This window comes from Ipomoea nil, unplaced genomic scaffold, assembly GCF_001879475.1.
Source record: "Ipomoea nil cultivar Tokyo-kokei standard unplaced genomic scaffold, Asagao_1.1 scaffold2759, whole genome shotgun sequence".
NCBI lineage: Eukaryota > Viridiplantae > Streptophyta > Magnoliopsida > Solanales > Convolvulaceae > Ipomoea > Ipomoea nil.
Window position 1 is genome coordinate 1,623,412 of NW_017619187.1, and position 15,681 is coordinate 1,639,092.

Below are 15,681 nucleotides of genomic sequence, written 5' to 3' on the forward strand. Positions count from 1 at the left end.
TTAATTCACCAAAATTGATCCATAATTTTAAAAGCACTTTAAAAAGTTTTAAAAAATTAAAGAGCCAATAATTATTTGGTTCTCATGAAGGTGCTCGAGTTGCATGAGCGGTTGATACATTACCAAAAAAAAAAAAAATTGTATAATATTCATATCAAAATATCAAATAAATAAAGTAACGAAATTATGGGTTAAAATTGCTTCCGTCATTCTTCAATTACGTTGTCAGCAAAGTAGCAACCAACATGCATGGACGACTTACCCTTTCCCACAATCTTTATAGGAGGGCTGCTGTGTATATCGTGATTTGCATGGCCCGATTGGGACCGTGTAAGATGGACAACAGCACATAGGTCTCAATTTTTAAAAGAGATTAATATTTATTTTTGATATAGCTACTTAAAAATAAAAAAGGAAATTTATTTACACTTTTGGTAATGTCTCATTTATTTATAAAAACGGGACTACCAAAATCCAAAAACCGACCTGGCCGGGCTGATTTGGCATTATTATTATTATTATTATTATTATTATTATTATTATTATTATTATTATTTGATCTTACATTACCAACTTTTAAAACACTTGGTTAAATTTTCACAAATTACATTAAATCTTTTATATAACTGGACTATATGAAATTTCGTAATAAGTTTTATTTCTCATATATTTCCACATTGACTTACTAGATATTAAAACCTCCCTACCCACCCCTTCCAACCCCACCCCCACCCCCACCCTCTTTCTACATATATATATATTTCAAGCCTGGTTTCTCTGAAGTAAAACAATCAAAAATTTTCTTCTCTTTTTCTGTAAAGGCAATATATGATATGATGAAGAATCAAAACCATAATAATAATCCTCCATTATTAACCTCAATTAAGTTGTATAATGCGCCCTTAAACCTCATCAATCTCCTCTCTGCGTTCTTGTTCTTCGCCTGCGGCCTCACCTGCGGCCTCATCTTCTCCTCCTACTTCAAATCCTTCTCGCTAAACCTCCAGCTCATCACCGCCGCCGCCGCCGACCAACCACTCCTCCTCCCGCCGCCGCAGCCGGAGAGAACCCCCGTCGCCGCCGTCGGGCTCCAAGAATTCCTGAAGCCGCCGGAAAACGCTATGCACGACATGAGCGACGAAGAGCTTCTGTGGAGGGCGTCAATGGTTCCTAAGATCAAAGAATATCCATTCTCGAGAGTCCCTAAAGTGGCGTTCATGTTCCTGACGAGAGGGGCGGTGACTTTAGCGCCGCTGTGGGAGATGTTCTTCCAGGGGAACGAAGGGTTCTACTCAATCTACGTTCATTCTGATCCGTCGTGTAATGAATCGGCGCCGGAGGGGTCGGTGTTTCACGGCAGAAGAATTCCCAGTCAGGTCAGTCATATTTATTCTTCATTTATTTTTCGTAGCCTTTGTTTGGTACGCAACTACGCATGCTGACAATAAAATCAACTTTGGAGTTTGGACCACCAATAATTTGTTTTTATATGATTTATTATCAAATATGAAATATTAGAATGATATTTTTTGATTCACTCTTTTATGTTAATCATTAATTAGGAACAATCTTAGTAAAGTTATAGCTAGTTGCATGTTTATTGCAAATTAAAATGGTACAAAATGCATTAGAAATTAAGTGATTTCATCCCACGACTCTCCCTTTTTTTTTTTTTTTTTTGATAATTCTAATAAAGTATATTACATAACTTCATACAAGTGACAAATATATAGTAAGACTTGTGCCGCATTAATAATTGGGGGTGAAACGATTCAAGTAGTTATGAGCTATTCAGTTAAAATTTGATTTGAGTTATGTCAAATTCAAGCTCGAGCTGGCTTGATAAGTAATAATTGAGCTGTGTTTGAATTTAAATTTTTTTGACTGGTTTATTAAGTTGCGCGCGAGCTATATATATATATATATATATATATATATATATATATATATATATATATATATATATATATATAGTTCGAAATTGAGTTCAAATTGAGCCAATTCAATCATGTTAGTCTTATAAAAATTAGCATGTTAAATTTGTGACTTAAACTCAATCAAGTTCAAGCTCAGCTCTATTGTTTTCACCTTAAGCGGGCAATATATACATAGATTCCCCTTTATTAAAAAAAAAAATCAAGAAAAAAAATCCCCTAAAAAGAATGAAAACTTTTGTTGTAAATGTTCAGCAAAGTATGCATTGATAGGAAGAAAAGCATTGAGTAGAGGTGAAGGCATAGTAATCCAGAAATTTGAAAGAGCATAAACGCCTGGAGATGCGCACAGGTGCTTTGCATAATCATCAAGTCATGAAATTGTGTTTTCATTTACCAAAAAAAGTATATTTTTTATACCAATTTTTCTTTAAAGATTATATAATCATCATACGTTATAGCATTCCCTATTTCATCTGCAATGCACAAAATAATCAGCTGGATTTGATAAAAATGAATTTGTAGTCATGAATAAATGAAGATGGTTGTGCTCTTAGGGCACACGCATGCATGTGTACTTTGATAAGGTCAGGGTACTGATAAGATTCTACATTAATTTTATAAGAGATTGTTGAATAATATTAAGTTGTGGTTAAATTTTCACTCATAAATTAATTTTTATGGTAGAGTTAAGTCTGACTTGAATGTCATATCAGACCCACCGCTCATGGCCTCATTAATATTATTACTTATGTCGAAAGAAAATATAAGGTCTACCCTACTAAGTAATTGGAAGAATAGCATTTACAATCTTTTAGTTTTGACGAAATAATTATTTTCATTTTCATTTGTTTGGAATATGCAAATTTAGTTAATTACTATTTTATTAATTAAAACTTAGAGAAGATAATCCAGTACTTCATTTAAAAAAAGAAAAAAGAAATCGTAGTAGACTTGATTTTACGGTTAAACGTCTCAGACCATTTCCATTTAAACTAATGATTTTTGGTGGATAATAGAGTAATGATAATGAAATAATTAAGAATTTGAAGAAAGTAAACCATATTAACACGCATGTATATATTGTATGTATAGTAGTAGACGACAGAAAACGTTAGTGAAAAGGAGTGGCAACGACTAATCAATAGTTGACCACTGGCTTAGATTGCTTGTTGAGTTGCATGCGGAAAGAGCGATATTTGCAAGCTACGTTAATTTTAACGAAACAACCATGCTCATTAACGAGCCGCCCAATGCGTGTCGGTTTGATTTTTCCTTAAATTCTCTCTCTCTCTCTCTCTCTCTCTCTTTTAAACAAAATAAATAATTGTTTTTAAACATTCATAGTTATAAATATTGTTAAAATGTATGTATTTATCATTTTTATAAATACTCATGATTTTTTTTATAAAATAATATCTGTTTTATATTTTCTCAAACGTTTTTAGTCCAAAGAATCTAAACCCTCGTCATCAGAGTTTTAATCTAGTCTATAATCACTTATTTAGAATCGTAACTGGAATACTGTCACATTACTTATTATTTATTATATTTAAAATCTCTTTATTTTAAAGTATTGTATACTTTCAAGAATTGAACTTTTCAATTCATCCTTAATTGACATTTCAAATGGTGGGCTCTACGTGTCTTAACAGAGAACCATCATAGTTTTTAACAAAAATACTGGCAAAGAAAGGATTTTTTTTTAAAAAAAAAAATTTGTATGCAAAACAAATGAAAAGATGTATTTAGTACCAACTAAAAATTCAAATATTTGTTATTTTATATAATATATTTAACAAAAACACAATTAAAAATTATAATATGACAAAAATTATATACTGATGAATAATAGTATGAATATCAATTGCTATAAATGGTGGGTAGAGTAAATACAACATTTGTTTTCCCCTTTTTGAGCATATAGTATGGTGGGTAGGAAATTCTTGTTATGTACTATTATCATTATTTTAAAGTATTTTTCCATTTTTTTTTATCTATGATTTTGCAGGAAGTCAAATGGGGAGATGTTAATATGATTGAAGCGGAACGTAGATTACTTGCCAACGCTCTTTTAGATTTTTCAAATCAACGTTTCGTTCTTCTTTCAGAATCTTGTATTCCTCTGTTCAATTTCCCTACAATCTACTCTTACCTAATGAACTCCACCACAAATTTCATTGAGGTATACGATCTTCCAGGCTCGACTGGCCGTGGGCGTTACAAGCACAGAATGAGCCCAGTTATCAAGCTTCGACAATGGCGAAAAGGGTCCCAGTGGTTTGAAATGGACCGGGACCTAGCCATCGAGGTCATTTCGGATGACAGATATTTTTCACTTTTTCAATATTATTGTAAAGGGTCTTGTTATGCTGATGAGCACTACTTGCCAACGTTTGTGAACATTAGATTTGGGCGAGGGAACTCAAACCGAAGTTTGACTTGGGTTGACTGGTCTCACGGTGGGTCCCACCCAGCTCGTTATTTAAGGCATGATGTGACTGTGTCGTTTTTGGAGACGTTAAGGACCGGTGATAAGTGCGAATACAACGGGGAGGAAACTAATGTGTGTTACTTATTTGCTAGAAAGTTTAGTCTGCATTCTTTAACTAGATTGCTGAGATTTGCTCCTAAACTTATGAGGTTCGATGAAAAGCTGAAAATGAATTCATAATTTAATTTGTACAGATCAAATTTGTCTTTTAAGACACTCATAGGCCGGACTCGTACATTCATATATCATACCATGTCATGGATACCTTTGTATCATTTAATTATTTTGTTACTTTGAAACAGAAAATATTATTTTGTACATCTATCCTACTGTAAAGAGAATACTTACAGAATTGCAATAATTAACTTTGAATCAAACAATTCAACTAATGAATTGAATATTATTTGTGATATATTATTGATCATGCCGATCAAATAGTTTGGTAAAAAAAAATTATGATACAGGGGCAACACATCAACCAAGTTGGTTGGACAGTTGACTTGTAATCACAAGATTATAAGTTTGATTATCAATTAGTCTTTTTGGCATAATTGTAATTTTGTATTTGATTCTGTGGCTAATTATAAGACCATTATTTCAAACAAGTGGCAAATAAATCTATAAATCCAACGAATAATAAAATTCAGTCCCATAATTTTTTGGATTTATAAAAGTCTTGAATGGTGAAATCCTTGCTAAGTTTGTCATGGTTTGTTGGGGACTATGGTGTAAGTAGGAATGAGTATGTATGGAAAGGAATATAATTGCTTTTGATGCTCATGTGATGTTGCGGCGTGCCATAATTTTTTGGCAAAATTGGAAACGTGAAATTGAACACGGATGCTTCGCTAGACATACCAAATAATTCTATGAGTTTAGGTTGGGTACTTCGTGATCATGAAGGTGTGCTTTTGGCAGCAAAAAATGTGCGTATAAACGATATTTTCAGTGTTAATGAAGTCGAGGCTATCAATTTGAGAGAGGCTCTAAGCTAGCTGAAAGATACGGGTATGGGTTGTGTTGATCATGTGAAAATGGACTCACGAAACTGTTTTTTACTCCCTTTCTTATTCGTCTTTTAACTCTACTTTCGGTCTTTTAGTTGATGATGTTAAAGAATTGGCATCAATGATTGATGAAGTACAATTCCGTTTTGTGAAGTGATCTGCGTATTGCAACGCCCACACTGTTGCTAGGGAGGTCTTTTCAGAGTCAGGTTGTGGAGAGTGGTTTGATGCCCCTCCTACTTTTCTTATAAACTGTCTTATTCGTGATTTAATGTATTAAGCTTTTATCTTCAAAATAAAAAATAAAAAAAAATTCAGCCCTAACTTAAAAGCAAATTCATTGGAACCCCTTAAATTAATCTTAAAAAATAAAATTGAATTCAAATACGGAGTACTATCTATTTAGCATGTTAGGGCATCTTCAATAGTGGGAATTTTGGTGTGATTTTTGAGCAGTTTTTGTAAGTGTGATTAAGAAAGAGAAAATAAGAGGAAATAAAAATAGGGAAAAAAAAGCAAATAAAACTGAATTAGGAAAAAAAAAAAAAAGAAGATAATTAACGCGCCCAGCTGGCGCGTGCACTGGGCGCGAATTATTCTTCACGCACATGGCGTGCGGCTCTTCCTTTACATAGCTGGACCCCACAAACTGACAAAATCCCCAAATTAGAAGAAAGACCTCTAACATTCTCTCAAATGCTTCTCTCTCATCCAAGGTGGCAATTTCTCTTTAAAAACATGAACAATCTCCTATTGGGGTTACTCTTATAGTTGATGTGGGTTACGTGTCATCCATCTTAATTCATTTTAGAGTTATACTATATACTCCAAAATCATACTCCTTAAATTTTACTTCCTGATATAGCGGGCACGGATAGGCTACTTTTTTTCATGTGAATCTTTTTTTTTTTTTTTTTTTTTTTTGAAAGCCACCATAGAAGGTGATTATATTAGAGATAAACTGCAACAAAATCCGGAGGGATAGAATCCCAGTACATTGCATGAGTCTGAGTAAAAGCATGTGATGCTAAAGAATGCGCCACAAGATTATCTAGTCTAGGAACAAAAATAACTGAGCATAAATTAAAAGTTGACAAAATAGTCCTGCATCCATCATGAATTTAAATACAAGTGCCTACATCAAAATTTTATGTGTTGAATAAAAATTAGGAGTAAACAATGGAAATACATATAATATTTTTCTTCTTTTTCCTGGATCTCAAGTGTACAACTTAAATTATTATTTTTTAATTAAAAGATAATCGCCGGTTGTTTCCTACACTAGACAACCGTGCTTGTTCAAAAATATATAAATCGAATGAACATTGCAATGATTTATCTTTTTTTAAAAATTGAATTTTTTATATAGACAACTATGGTTGTCTAACATAGAGGTCCAAACTTGGACGTCTAACAGTAAAATAAAATTTAAAAATAAAAATGGAGATGTTTAAATCTAGACTTTTGAAATTTAGAGGCATAGATATGTTGGAAAATTAGTATTTTAAAAAAAAGAGTGAATATAATGTTTGAATAAGAACTCATTGAAACACTTTTGGTAGAACCTTATCTATGCTTCTAGGCACGTAACAATTATGTATAATTGTAACTACGTGCATGGATATAAATTTGGAAGAACAAATTTTTATATTTATATGAGACTTTTAATCTGACTCTAAATAAGATAAATACGTTATTATTAAAATTTGATAGAATCGTAATTATTTGAGAAAAAAAATTGATATCATTGAACGTGATTTTCATTGACTCAAATTTTTCTAAATCAAAGATCGCATTAAACGTGACACTAATTTTTCTAAATCTTTTTAATTATGAAAAAAGTTCAAACTCCAGTGGCTACCAAAAACTCTCTTAATGTCTACTTTTCAATGGTGAACTCGAAGAGAACTTCTAAAGAGCTTAAATATAATCCAAACCGGATCGTTATGCTGTGCATCCGTATGCACCATGCATGGTGCATACGGATGCAAAAACGACGTTGTTTTAATAAAAACGCGCATCCCACTTTAAAAAAAAAAAATTCAATTTTGATTCTCCTCAACAGCATTATGTTGTTCATTCATTCTGAAATTTTAGTTCATAGATTCTGGAATTTTAGTTCATTGATTATGGATATTTAGACGTGAATCGAAACTGATTTTTTTCATTCATGCTGGATATTTAGTCCATTTATTATGGATATTTAGTTCATTCATTATGAATTTTTAGTTCATTCATTCTGGAATTTTAGTTCATAGATTCTGGAATTTTAGTTCATTGATTCTGGATATATAGTTCAAATTATGCACAATATAATGTTGTTGCTGGGAATTGAAACTGATTTATTTTTTTTTAAGTGAGATGCACATTTTTAATAAAACGACGTCGTTTTTGCATCCGTATGCGAATGCATAGCATAATTTGCCATCCAAACCTCTTTGGGCTATTAATCTTCTCAAATGGTACACAACGCACTCTCACAGTCTCACTTGGGCCGACCAAACAATCAATTTAATTAATAAACCCAATATATTATTTGAGCAAGCTAGCCCCAATTAATTGAACTATCTCAAAAATCAATATCAAAATGAGGTCCAGTAACAATCCTATCAGTCTATTTATCACATTAAAAATTTTAAAGGTGTGTTTGGTTCATGGGTTTATAGTTTACACATCGGGAATGAGAATGAAAATTATAGTTATTATTTGGTTGACAATTTTTAAAAACACAATTATAGGATTTAATTAATCCTTCAATTAAAAATCATATTTCCTAATTAAAAACGGGTATCATTCCATCTTTTCACACTCATCTTCTGTCACCTTCTAATCTGTCGCCTCCTTACTATATCCCTCAGATTTTTGTTTTAATTTTTTGTTCATTTTGGTGCTTTGGATGTCATTATATTATGATCAATAATTGTTTTGAATTTTTGATTTATTTTTATTTTTAAAACTTGTATTCCAAGTATAAGGTCATACATAACCAAACATCAATATTAGTAATCATTCCAATTCCACCATACTACCAAACATGCAAAATACTTTTACCAATATTTGATTCTCATTCCAGTTCCGATTTTCATGTGCGAACCAAACACAGCCTATTATTATTGAAAGTGAGTTGAAATTGTAAGGATGCAAAAAAAATAGTGAGTGGACCCGTAGGGCTAGCCTAATTAGTTTGACAGATCACTCTAAAGCTTTCCTCCAACACTGCCCGCACTCTTGCGTAAGCTGAAAAATCTAATGTATACAAAATAGTGCGTGAATTGTAAATATAATGATAGGTTAGTAGATCCACTTTTAAAGTGAGAGTATTGCAAAGATAAACAAAGCTTAATTTCATGCATGCATGCACGCACCTTGCCGTTTTGATCCACGAACTCGATCATATACACCAGATATTGTTTGCATTTATATTAAGATTTACTTAATAAGTTAATATGAAAATTTTCGGAAATATGACTTTGTATATGTTGTAATGGTTTAGAAAAACTCTACCCATATATAGACTTAGTAGTAGAAATTACGATTAATACTTCTATTGAAATAATAAAACTTACCTGTTACGATATATTTCTTACTAGAAATACATTCACAATTGCTATAACTGGCTAATCTTTACCTTATCTTTTTCCATTCTCTCTCATTTTCTAAGTGTCTAACACATGCATGCATGACAATGGAAGGTGAAGTGTTTCCTAAATTTTGAGATAAACAACCTTATCTTTGAAATCTTATGGATATTTATGTGAATCCAAAATTTTCTCAAAGGCTTATATATATTCTTCTAATAAAGGCTGAACTCCAACTCTAAGGGCCAAAGGCTTATGTATATGATTTGACTACCTATTGTAGAATTTCCTAATAAATCTGATTTCATATTCACTTATCTATAAGGATGGGATTAGCAACGTTCTAACCCCCCCCCCCCCCCCCCCCATTTTAGATCAAATGCAAATTCTTCTGCAGGTATATAGTCCAAATCAACAACCTAGATGGTACTGGTAGATTAATTATAAAAATGCATGGCGGTGACAATATTGTAATTTTGAGTAAGTCAGATTGTCTTTGTATCTGAGTGTACATTTTTCTTCTTCGAGTGCACATGTTTCCTTCTTCAAGTTCATATTTCTCTTCAATTCTTCAAGTGCATCTGTTTTGTTTCAGTACATAGTTTCTCCTTTGAGTGCACATCTTTGTGCTTTTGAGTGCAAAAATTTAGTCTTCAAGTACACGTTTTGTAGCCTTCAAGTGCATGTTTTCCTTTCTAAGAGTGCACAATTAATTTTTTCGAATTTTCCCTTTTAGAGTCTTTTTTGCTCAATTTCATGCCTACAAGTACAAGTGCATGTGCGTCTTACTATTGTGTAAAAAAAAAAAAAAAACAAAAAAAAAAAAAAACAAAAAAACTTAGCATTCCATTGAACCCTATTTTTTTCCCTTCTAGTGCATATTTTTAGCCTTCAAGTGCACGTTTTGTAGCCTTCAAGTACATGTTTTCCTTTCTAAGAGTGCGCAATTAATTTCATTCGAATTTCCTCTTTTAGTGTTTTTTTTTTTTTTTTCTCTTCATTGCCTTCTAGTGAACTCTTTATGCCTTCAAGTGCTCAATTTCATGCCTACAAGTATATGCGTGTCTTACTATTGTGTAGAAGAAGAAAAAAAATATTTAGCATTCAAGTAAACCTTTTTTTTTTTTTTCCTTCTAGTGCATGTTTTTAGCTTTCAAGTGCATGTTTGCCTTCGTGTGCATATTTTTTGCCTTCAAGTGCACATTTTGATGTCCTTAAGTGCATATTTTTTTGTATAAGTAGTACACAATTCTGGGCTAGTATTTGTTATATCTTTTGCATTCTTTTCAATAACATATAACTAAATTTCCAATTAAATTTGTGAGATTTACAAACGATTTGTGCGGGTAATTGCTGTAATAACACTTAAGTTGAATAACTTCCCTTTTTGGTACCATAAATTGCATCAATTGCACATCTATTTACCTTCGAGTGCAGAATTTTTGCCTTCAAATGCACATTTTTATACCTTCGAGTCCATGATTTTGAGCTTTCACGTGCACATTTCGTATAATTTTTTTTTAAAAGAGTCATTGATCATGGTTATCCACATTTTCACACCAAAAGTTACCTTCGCACCTAATCCTGAACCTACACATATACAATTACCAGTACCGACTTGCTTGTAGTCTTCTTCAACATGTGTGTCAGACATTATATTCATGACTACGTGATTTTCAATCACAGTTTTGGAAACCAATGAAATACCAACCACCTGATAACTCGCAAGACACTGGGCATATAGTGTCGAAGGAGTAGGTTGGGAAGTGTACAAAGTTTTTAGTGTGAGATTCCAAAATAGGCTGAAAAAGGTAATATTTATAAACTTGGAAGCGAACAAGTGCAAGAGATTGTTTAACATCTCTAACTTGGTAAATATACACAGAGTTCAGTCGGTGACCATCCCTCTTGTATGGAAAAACTAATCTAGCCATCACTTTGTCCTTAATTGGGCAAGCCTGATGTGAACAAAGATTAGTCCGAATATGATACGAGCTTAAAAATACCTCCTATAATTAAGGTCTATTCAAGACACCTTGTGGTCTGACCAAAAAAATAAATAAATGCAAGAGAGAAATCCAAATTTTAAGGCGAGACTTCCTTTATAAATCATGTTCTTAGACCTTAGGACATGCTAAAAAATAGAGGAAGAGATGAAAATGATGAAGAGATGCAGGCCTAATGTACAAAGCTGAGAATTATAAGCAAGAAAAAACTTTTTTTTTTTTTTTGTCACTAAATGGTGCTCATCACTGACTAGCTCCGCAGGTGTCTTCTGAGACGGCCGGGGAGTCCGAGACAGAATCGTGGGACGGCGACACCTCTGCACCGCGCAGTTCGTCTATCATTTTCACCACATAGCTCATCTTGGGCCGTTGATCCGGGGAGGCCGAGGTACACGCCATCGCTATCTGCAACAATCCCACCATTTCTTCTTCGATGTCCTTGTACCTCATTAGCTCCAGATCGAACACCTCCGCTGTCCACTCCTCCCTCACCACAGACTGCACCCACCTCGGCAAATCAATGACTCCCCCATAGCCTGCCCCGGGGCCACCATTGTCCACAATGTTGGGGCACTTCCCGGTTAGCAGCTCCAGTAACAGGACCCCGAACGAATAGACATCAGATTTCTGGGTGATTTTGCGACCTTCCAAGGCTGCTTCAGGCGCCCGGTAGCCATTGCACTTTGGCACGGTGGAGGGTGATGCAAAGATGGCTAGCCCGAAATCAGAGACCCTGGCATTACCAGCCTTATCAATGAGAATGTTTGTCGATTTGATATTACCGTGTGTAAGCTTGAGGGTCTTGCAAGAACTGTGAATGAAAGCTACTCCTCGGGCAGCCCCAGCTGCAATCTTTAGCCGTGTGGTCCAGTCTAATGGTGTCCTTCCAGGTCCCCTGTTTCCTGTTACAAGAAATACCCATACAATCATATATTACCAGAACCATAAAAACCATAAAAACCATTCATTACAAATTAGTACCCAATAGAGCTGTCAGATAACCATTTGACAAGTTACTAAATCTGTCTCCAATGAAAAAAACAAATCTTGAAAGAGAATAAGACAGATTTAAGGGTTAGGCAACACTGAATCTGTGACACTTGCAATTTAAGCCGTTCTAAACAAGAAATAGTCAATGAACCTAATTGCACCATTGTAACTGTTCCCTCATGAAAGGTGCAAATGCAATAAATGGCGAAACAGTGCCATATATCACAACAAAATCGAAGTGCGAGCTTATTTCAACATCAATCTCCCCATATTGAGGCAACAATGTGCAGCATTGCATCCTTTTCACGAAAACTTGAAAGCAACAAAGGAGAGAAATAATGGCCATGAAGCTTTACCAGTTGTACCAGACATAGGTCCCCCCTTGTCTATATACCCCACCTCAAAAAAATAAAGCAGGTACATCTTGTCTTGCCATTTTCTTCTGTTAATAGTAAATGCATCCTAGGGTCCTATGGTCCTACCTACCCCATGTTAAACAAAGAAGAATCTCTCAAACTACATAACAAAGGAAAATACATGTGTTTCTTTGAAGAGTCAAAAGAATTCACCTTGAACCCAGAAACCGGGCCACTAAAAAGTGGTAATGAAGAGAACAAAGATGTACAAACAAAGAGACCGTTATGATAATCACTTATTTATTTGAATGACAAGAAAGAATCTGTCGTAGCAAAATAAATAAGCAGCTATCAAGACAGAATAAGTCTGAGTAAAGCATATCAAACAGATAATGGAAAACCTATGAGCAGTTCAACAACTCCACCTAAACCGCCATCCTCGTTTATATAAACATGTAGATTCAATCAATGAGCTTCTACCACTAACAAGTGAAGACACTATATTTATATTGTTAGAATCAAACTACTCCAAAAGACACAACTTTATTTCCTTATACCTGCTTAGCAACTAACACCACGTTTTTTAAAGGCCACAAAACTCGGCCCAACAATCCCCTAGCCACCTGGTGCTCGGTTGGCCCTTCAGGCCTCTACCCATCATAGATGGACCCAGATTTCATGTGATAATGTGCTACAACTACAGTTCTAATAGCCAAATTTCAAGAAACTGGGTATCGAATTCAACAAATGCCAAAGAATATTTCAAGAATGTAATGAGAACTATGAGATAATATTGTGAAATGCAAGGGAATTGAAGTTCTTACCATGAAGAAGCCAAAAGAGGCTCCCATTTGGCATGTAATCATAGACTAACAGCTTCTCATCTCTGGCAAAATAGTAAGCTTTCAAGCTTACTAAATTATTGTGCCTTAGTCTTCCCAAGACCTCCATTTGCTGCTCAAAATCTTTCCTTCCACCAGTAGACATTTCCTTCAATCGCTTCACGGCCACCACATTGCCGTCGTCTAGCACCGCCTTGTAGGCGGTTCCGAAGCCGCCTTTTCCCAGCATCTCCGCCGAGGCTCTCAGCAAGTCCTCCAGCTCGAACCGCTTTGCCCCCTCGAAGAACACCATTTTCCCTCGCTCGAACCCGCCCGGCTGGGAGGAAACCGGGTACGGGCTTGAGGAGTAGACGATTTTTTCGCCCTCTAGGGTTTGGGACTTGCTGGATTGAGAGCTTTTTCTTGCATTGAGGTAGCAGTACACGAGTAGGGAGACCATGGCGAGGACTAAAACATCGCCGAGTATTATGGCGATTATTGCCAGCTTGCTGATCTTGCTCGCCCCGTTCCGGTGACTGTTGTTTCCCGGTTTCATAGGCATAGTGGTTGCCGGCAATGAGCTTGGGGAAGAGGCTACCGTCGTCCCCTGGCTCACAGGCGACGCTATTGCACCACCGGGGCGGGTCGGATCTCCGGTAACCCGCGAGCATTTCGGCAAAGGAGGCCCGCAAAGAACGGGGTTGTTGGCGAATGAGGATTCGGGGAAACCAGAGAGAGAAGCGGGTATCTCCCCAACAAGTCTGTTCCCGGAGACGTTGAAGTCCTGGAGATTCGGGAGGTTGACGCCGGAAATCGAACCGGAGAACCCGTTTTCCTCGAGGCGCAGGGTGAGCAGATGAGTCAAATGGCTCGCACTCGCCGGAATCTCACCGGAGAAATTATTATGCGACAGATCAAGCCTGTACAGCCTGAACAACGACGTCAGAGACGCCGGAAACTCGCCCGAGAGCTCATTGTACGAAAGAAACAACAGCTTCAGTGCAGTGAGCTTAGAAAGGTCGGGGAGAGGACCCGTGAACCGGTTCCACTTGAGACTGAGAACCCGGAGCTGGGTGAGCGAACTAAGCTGCTGAAACGAGCCATGGAGGTCGAAACCTTCAAGAACGAGGCGAGAAACCCGGTTGTTTTGGCAAGAAACACCAGTCCACCCACACAGGTCGGAGCTGGAGTTCCAATCCCACAGCTTATTAGAAGTGTCCACAGCGGCTTTGAAGGACAGCAACGTCTCAGCGTCTGGGTTTGAAGCAGCGTTTAGGAAGGAGAAATGGAAGAGAATGAGAAGCAAGAGATAGAGAGATAAATGCAGTAGCGTTCTCAGTCTCGCCATTGTAGAGAGAGAAGGTGAAGGTGGAGAAGAAATGGCGTATGGAGGGAGGGAGCAGGTTGAAGGGTGAAGAAAGAGGGTTAAGAGTGTAATTAATGCAAAAGCAATGGGACAATTGGTGAATAATAAATGCAGAATAATTTTTGGGGAGGAGGAAGCTGAAAACCACGTAACGTGTACTTCCCCCGGTAATATGAAAACTGAAAAGACCTTATTTTATTTTTTCTGAAAAATATTTTTTTACCTAAAATAATTAAGATTTGTAAATTTAATCTTAGATCACTGAACCTCCAAAACTACAATTGAATCCTTAAATTAATCATTTCATACCATTCGTCCAATTTGCATATTTTTCCAATTTGTTACCTGTCATCTAAATTTAAAATATATAATTATTTTAAATTATCGTCTACGCCGGGGACGAAGAAGGTATCTTTGTCTCCAGCCATGGAGTCGAAGAAGATATGGAACTGCAAAGAGTGAATGTTGTGAAGAGTTCAAGACGAAGAGTTGAAAAGTATAATAATTGAAGACTAGAAGGTAGCAATGGCCAAAGAGCGGAAAGGTCAACATTGCCAAGTAGTAGGGATTTGTAGGCTTGTAGCATGTCGATTAGTAAGGACAATTATTTGAACAAAAGGTTATAAAGATTAAAGTTCGAAGTGTTATCTCGAAAGGTAAGAGTTAACCACTTAGATGAACTGTTCGATACATTTTTTGAGCAAACAGTTCGTAACCTTAAAAGTCATGAGCTTTTATGTGAAAATGTTACCAAGGCAAAAGGTTTCATAGGTACACATTTCGAGATAAATTTTTCTTAGAATTCTCTCCAATGAATTTATTTCAAACAACCATATAAATACCTGTGCCACCCTTTCGAAGCGGAAAAACACACCGACTTGCCCATCCTTTAGGATGGGGATGATAAAACACACTTACGCCCACCATAGAGCTCAAACTCACGACCACAAGGTTAAGAGCCTTGCGCTCTACTAACAGAGCTAGACAATACTCCCTCTGTCCCATTTTATATGTCTGGTTCAGTTAACGAGGCTTGACTGAAGTTATTTTTAGTTCAATTTTTCATAATATTAAGTTTAGTATTAGTATACAAAATTTATGTATTTAGAAACTACACTACAAGTACTAT

The 15,681-nt window shown here is 35.6% G+C and overlaps 2 protein-coding genes across 2 annotated transcripts; one reads left to right on the top strand and one right to left on the bottom strand.

Moving 5' to 3' along the window:
- The first annotated feature begins 782 nt into the window (after window positions 1-782).
- On the top strand, window positions 783-4,619 carry LOC109156717. The gene is made up of 2 exons (XM_019304549.1): window positions 783-1,376; window positions 3,946-4,619. The coding sequence occupies exons 1-2, from the start codon at window positions 834-836 to the stop codon at window positions 4,606-4,608; spliced, it is 1,206 nt and encodes a 401-aa protein (XP_019160094.1). The 5' UTR covers window positions 783-833; the 3' UTR covers window positions 4,609-4,619.
- Window positions 4,620-11,073: 6,454 nt separating this feature from the next.
- Window positions 11,074-14,681, bottom strand: LOC109156929 (probable leucine-rich repeat receptor-like protein kinase At1g68400). Its single transcript, XM_019304828.1, has 2 exons — window positions 13,190-14,681; window positions 11,074-11,921 (listed from the first exon to the last, which is right to left on the bottom strand). The coding sequence occupies exons 1-2, from the start codon at window positions 14,532-14,534 to the stop codon at window positions 11,263-11,265; spliced, it is 2,004 nt and encodes a 667-aa protein (XP_019160373.1). The 5' UTR covers window positions 14,535-14,681; the 3' UTR covers window positions 11,074-11,262.
- Window positions 14,682-15,681: the final 1,000 nt, after the last annotated feature.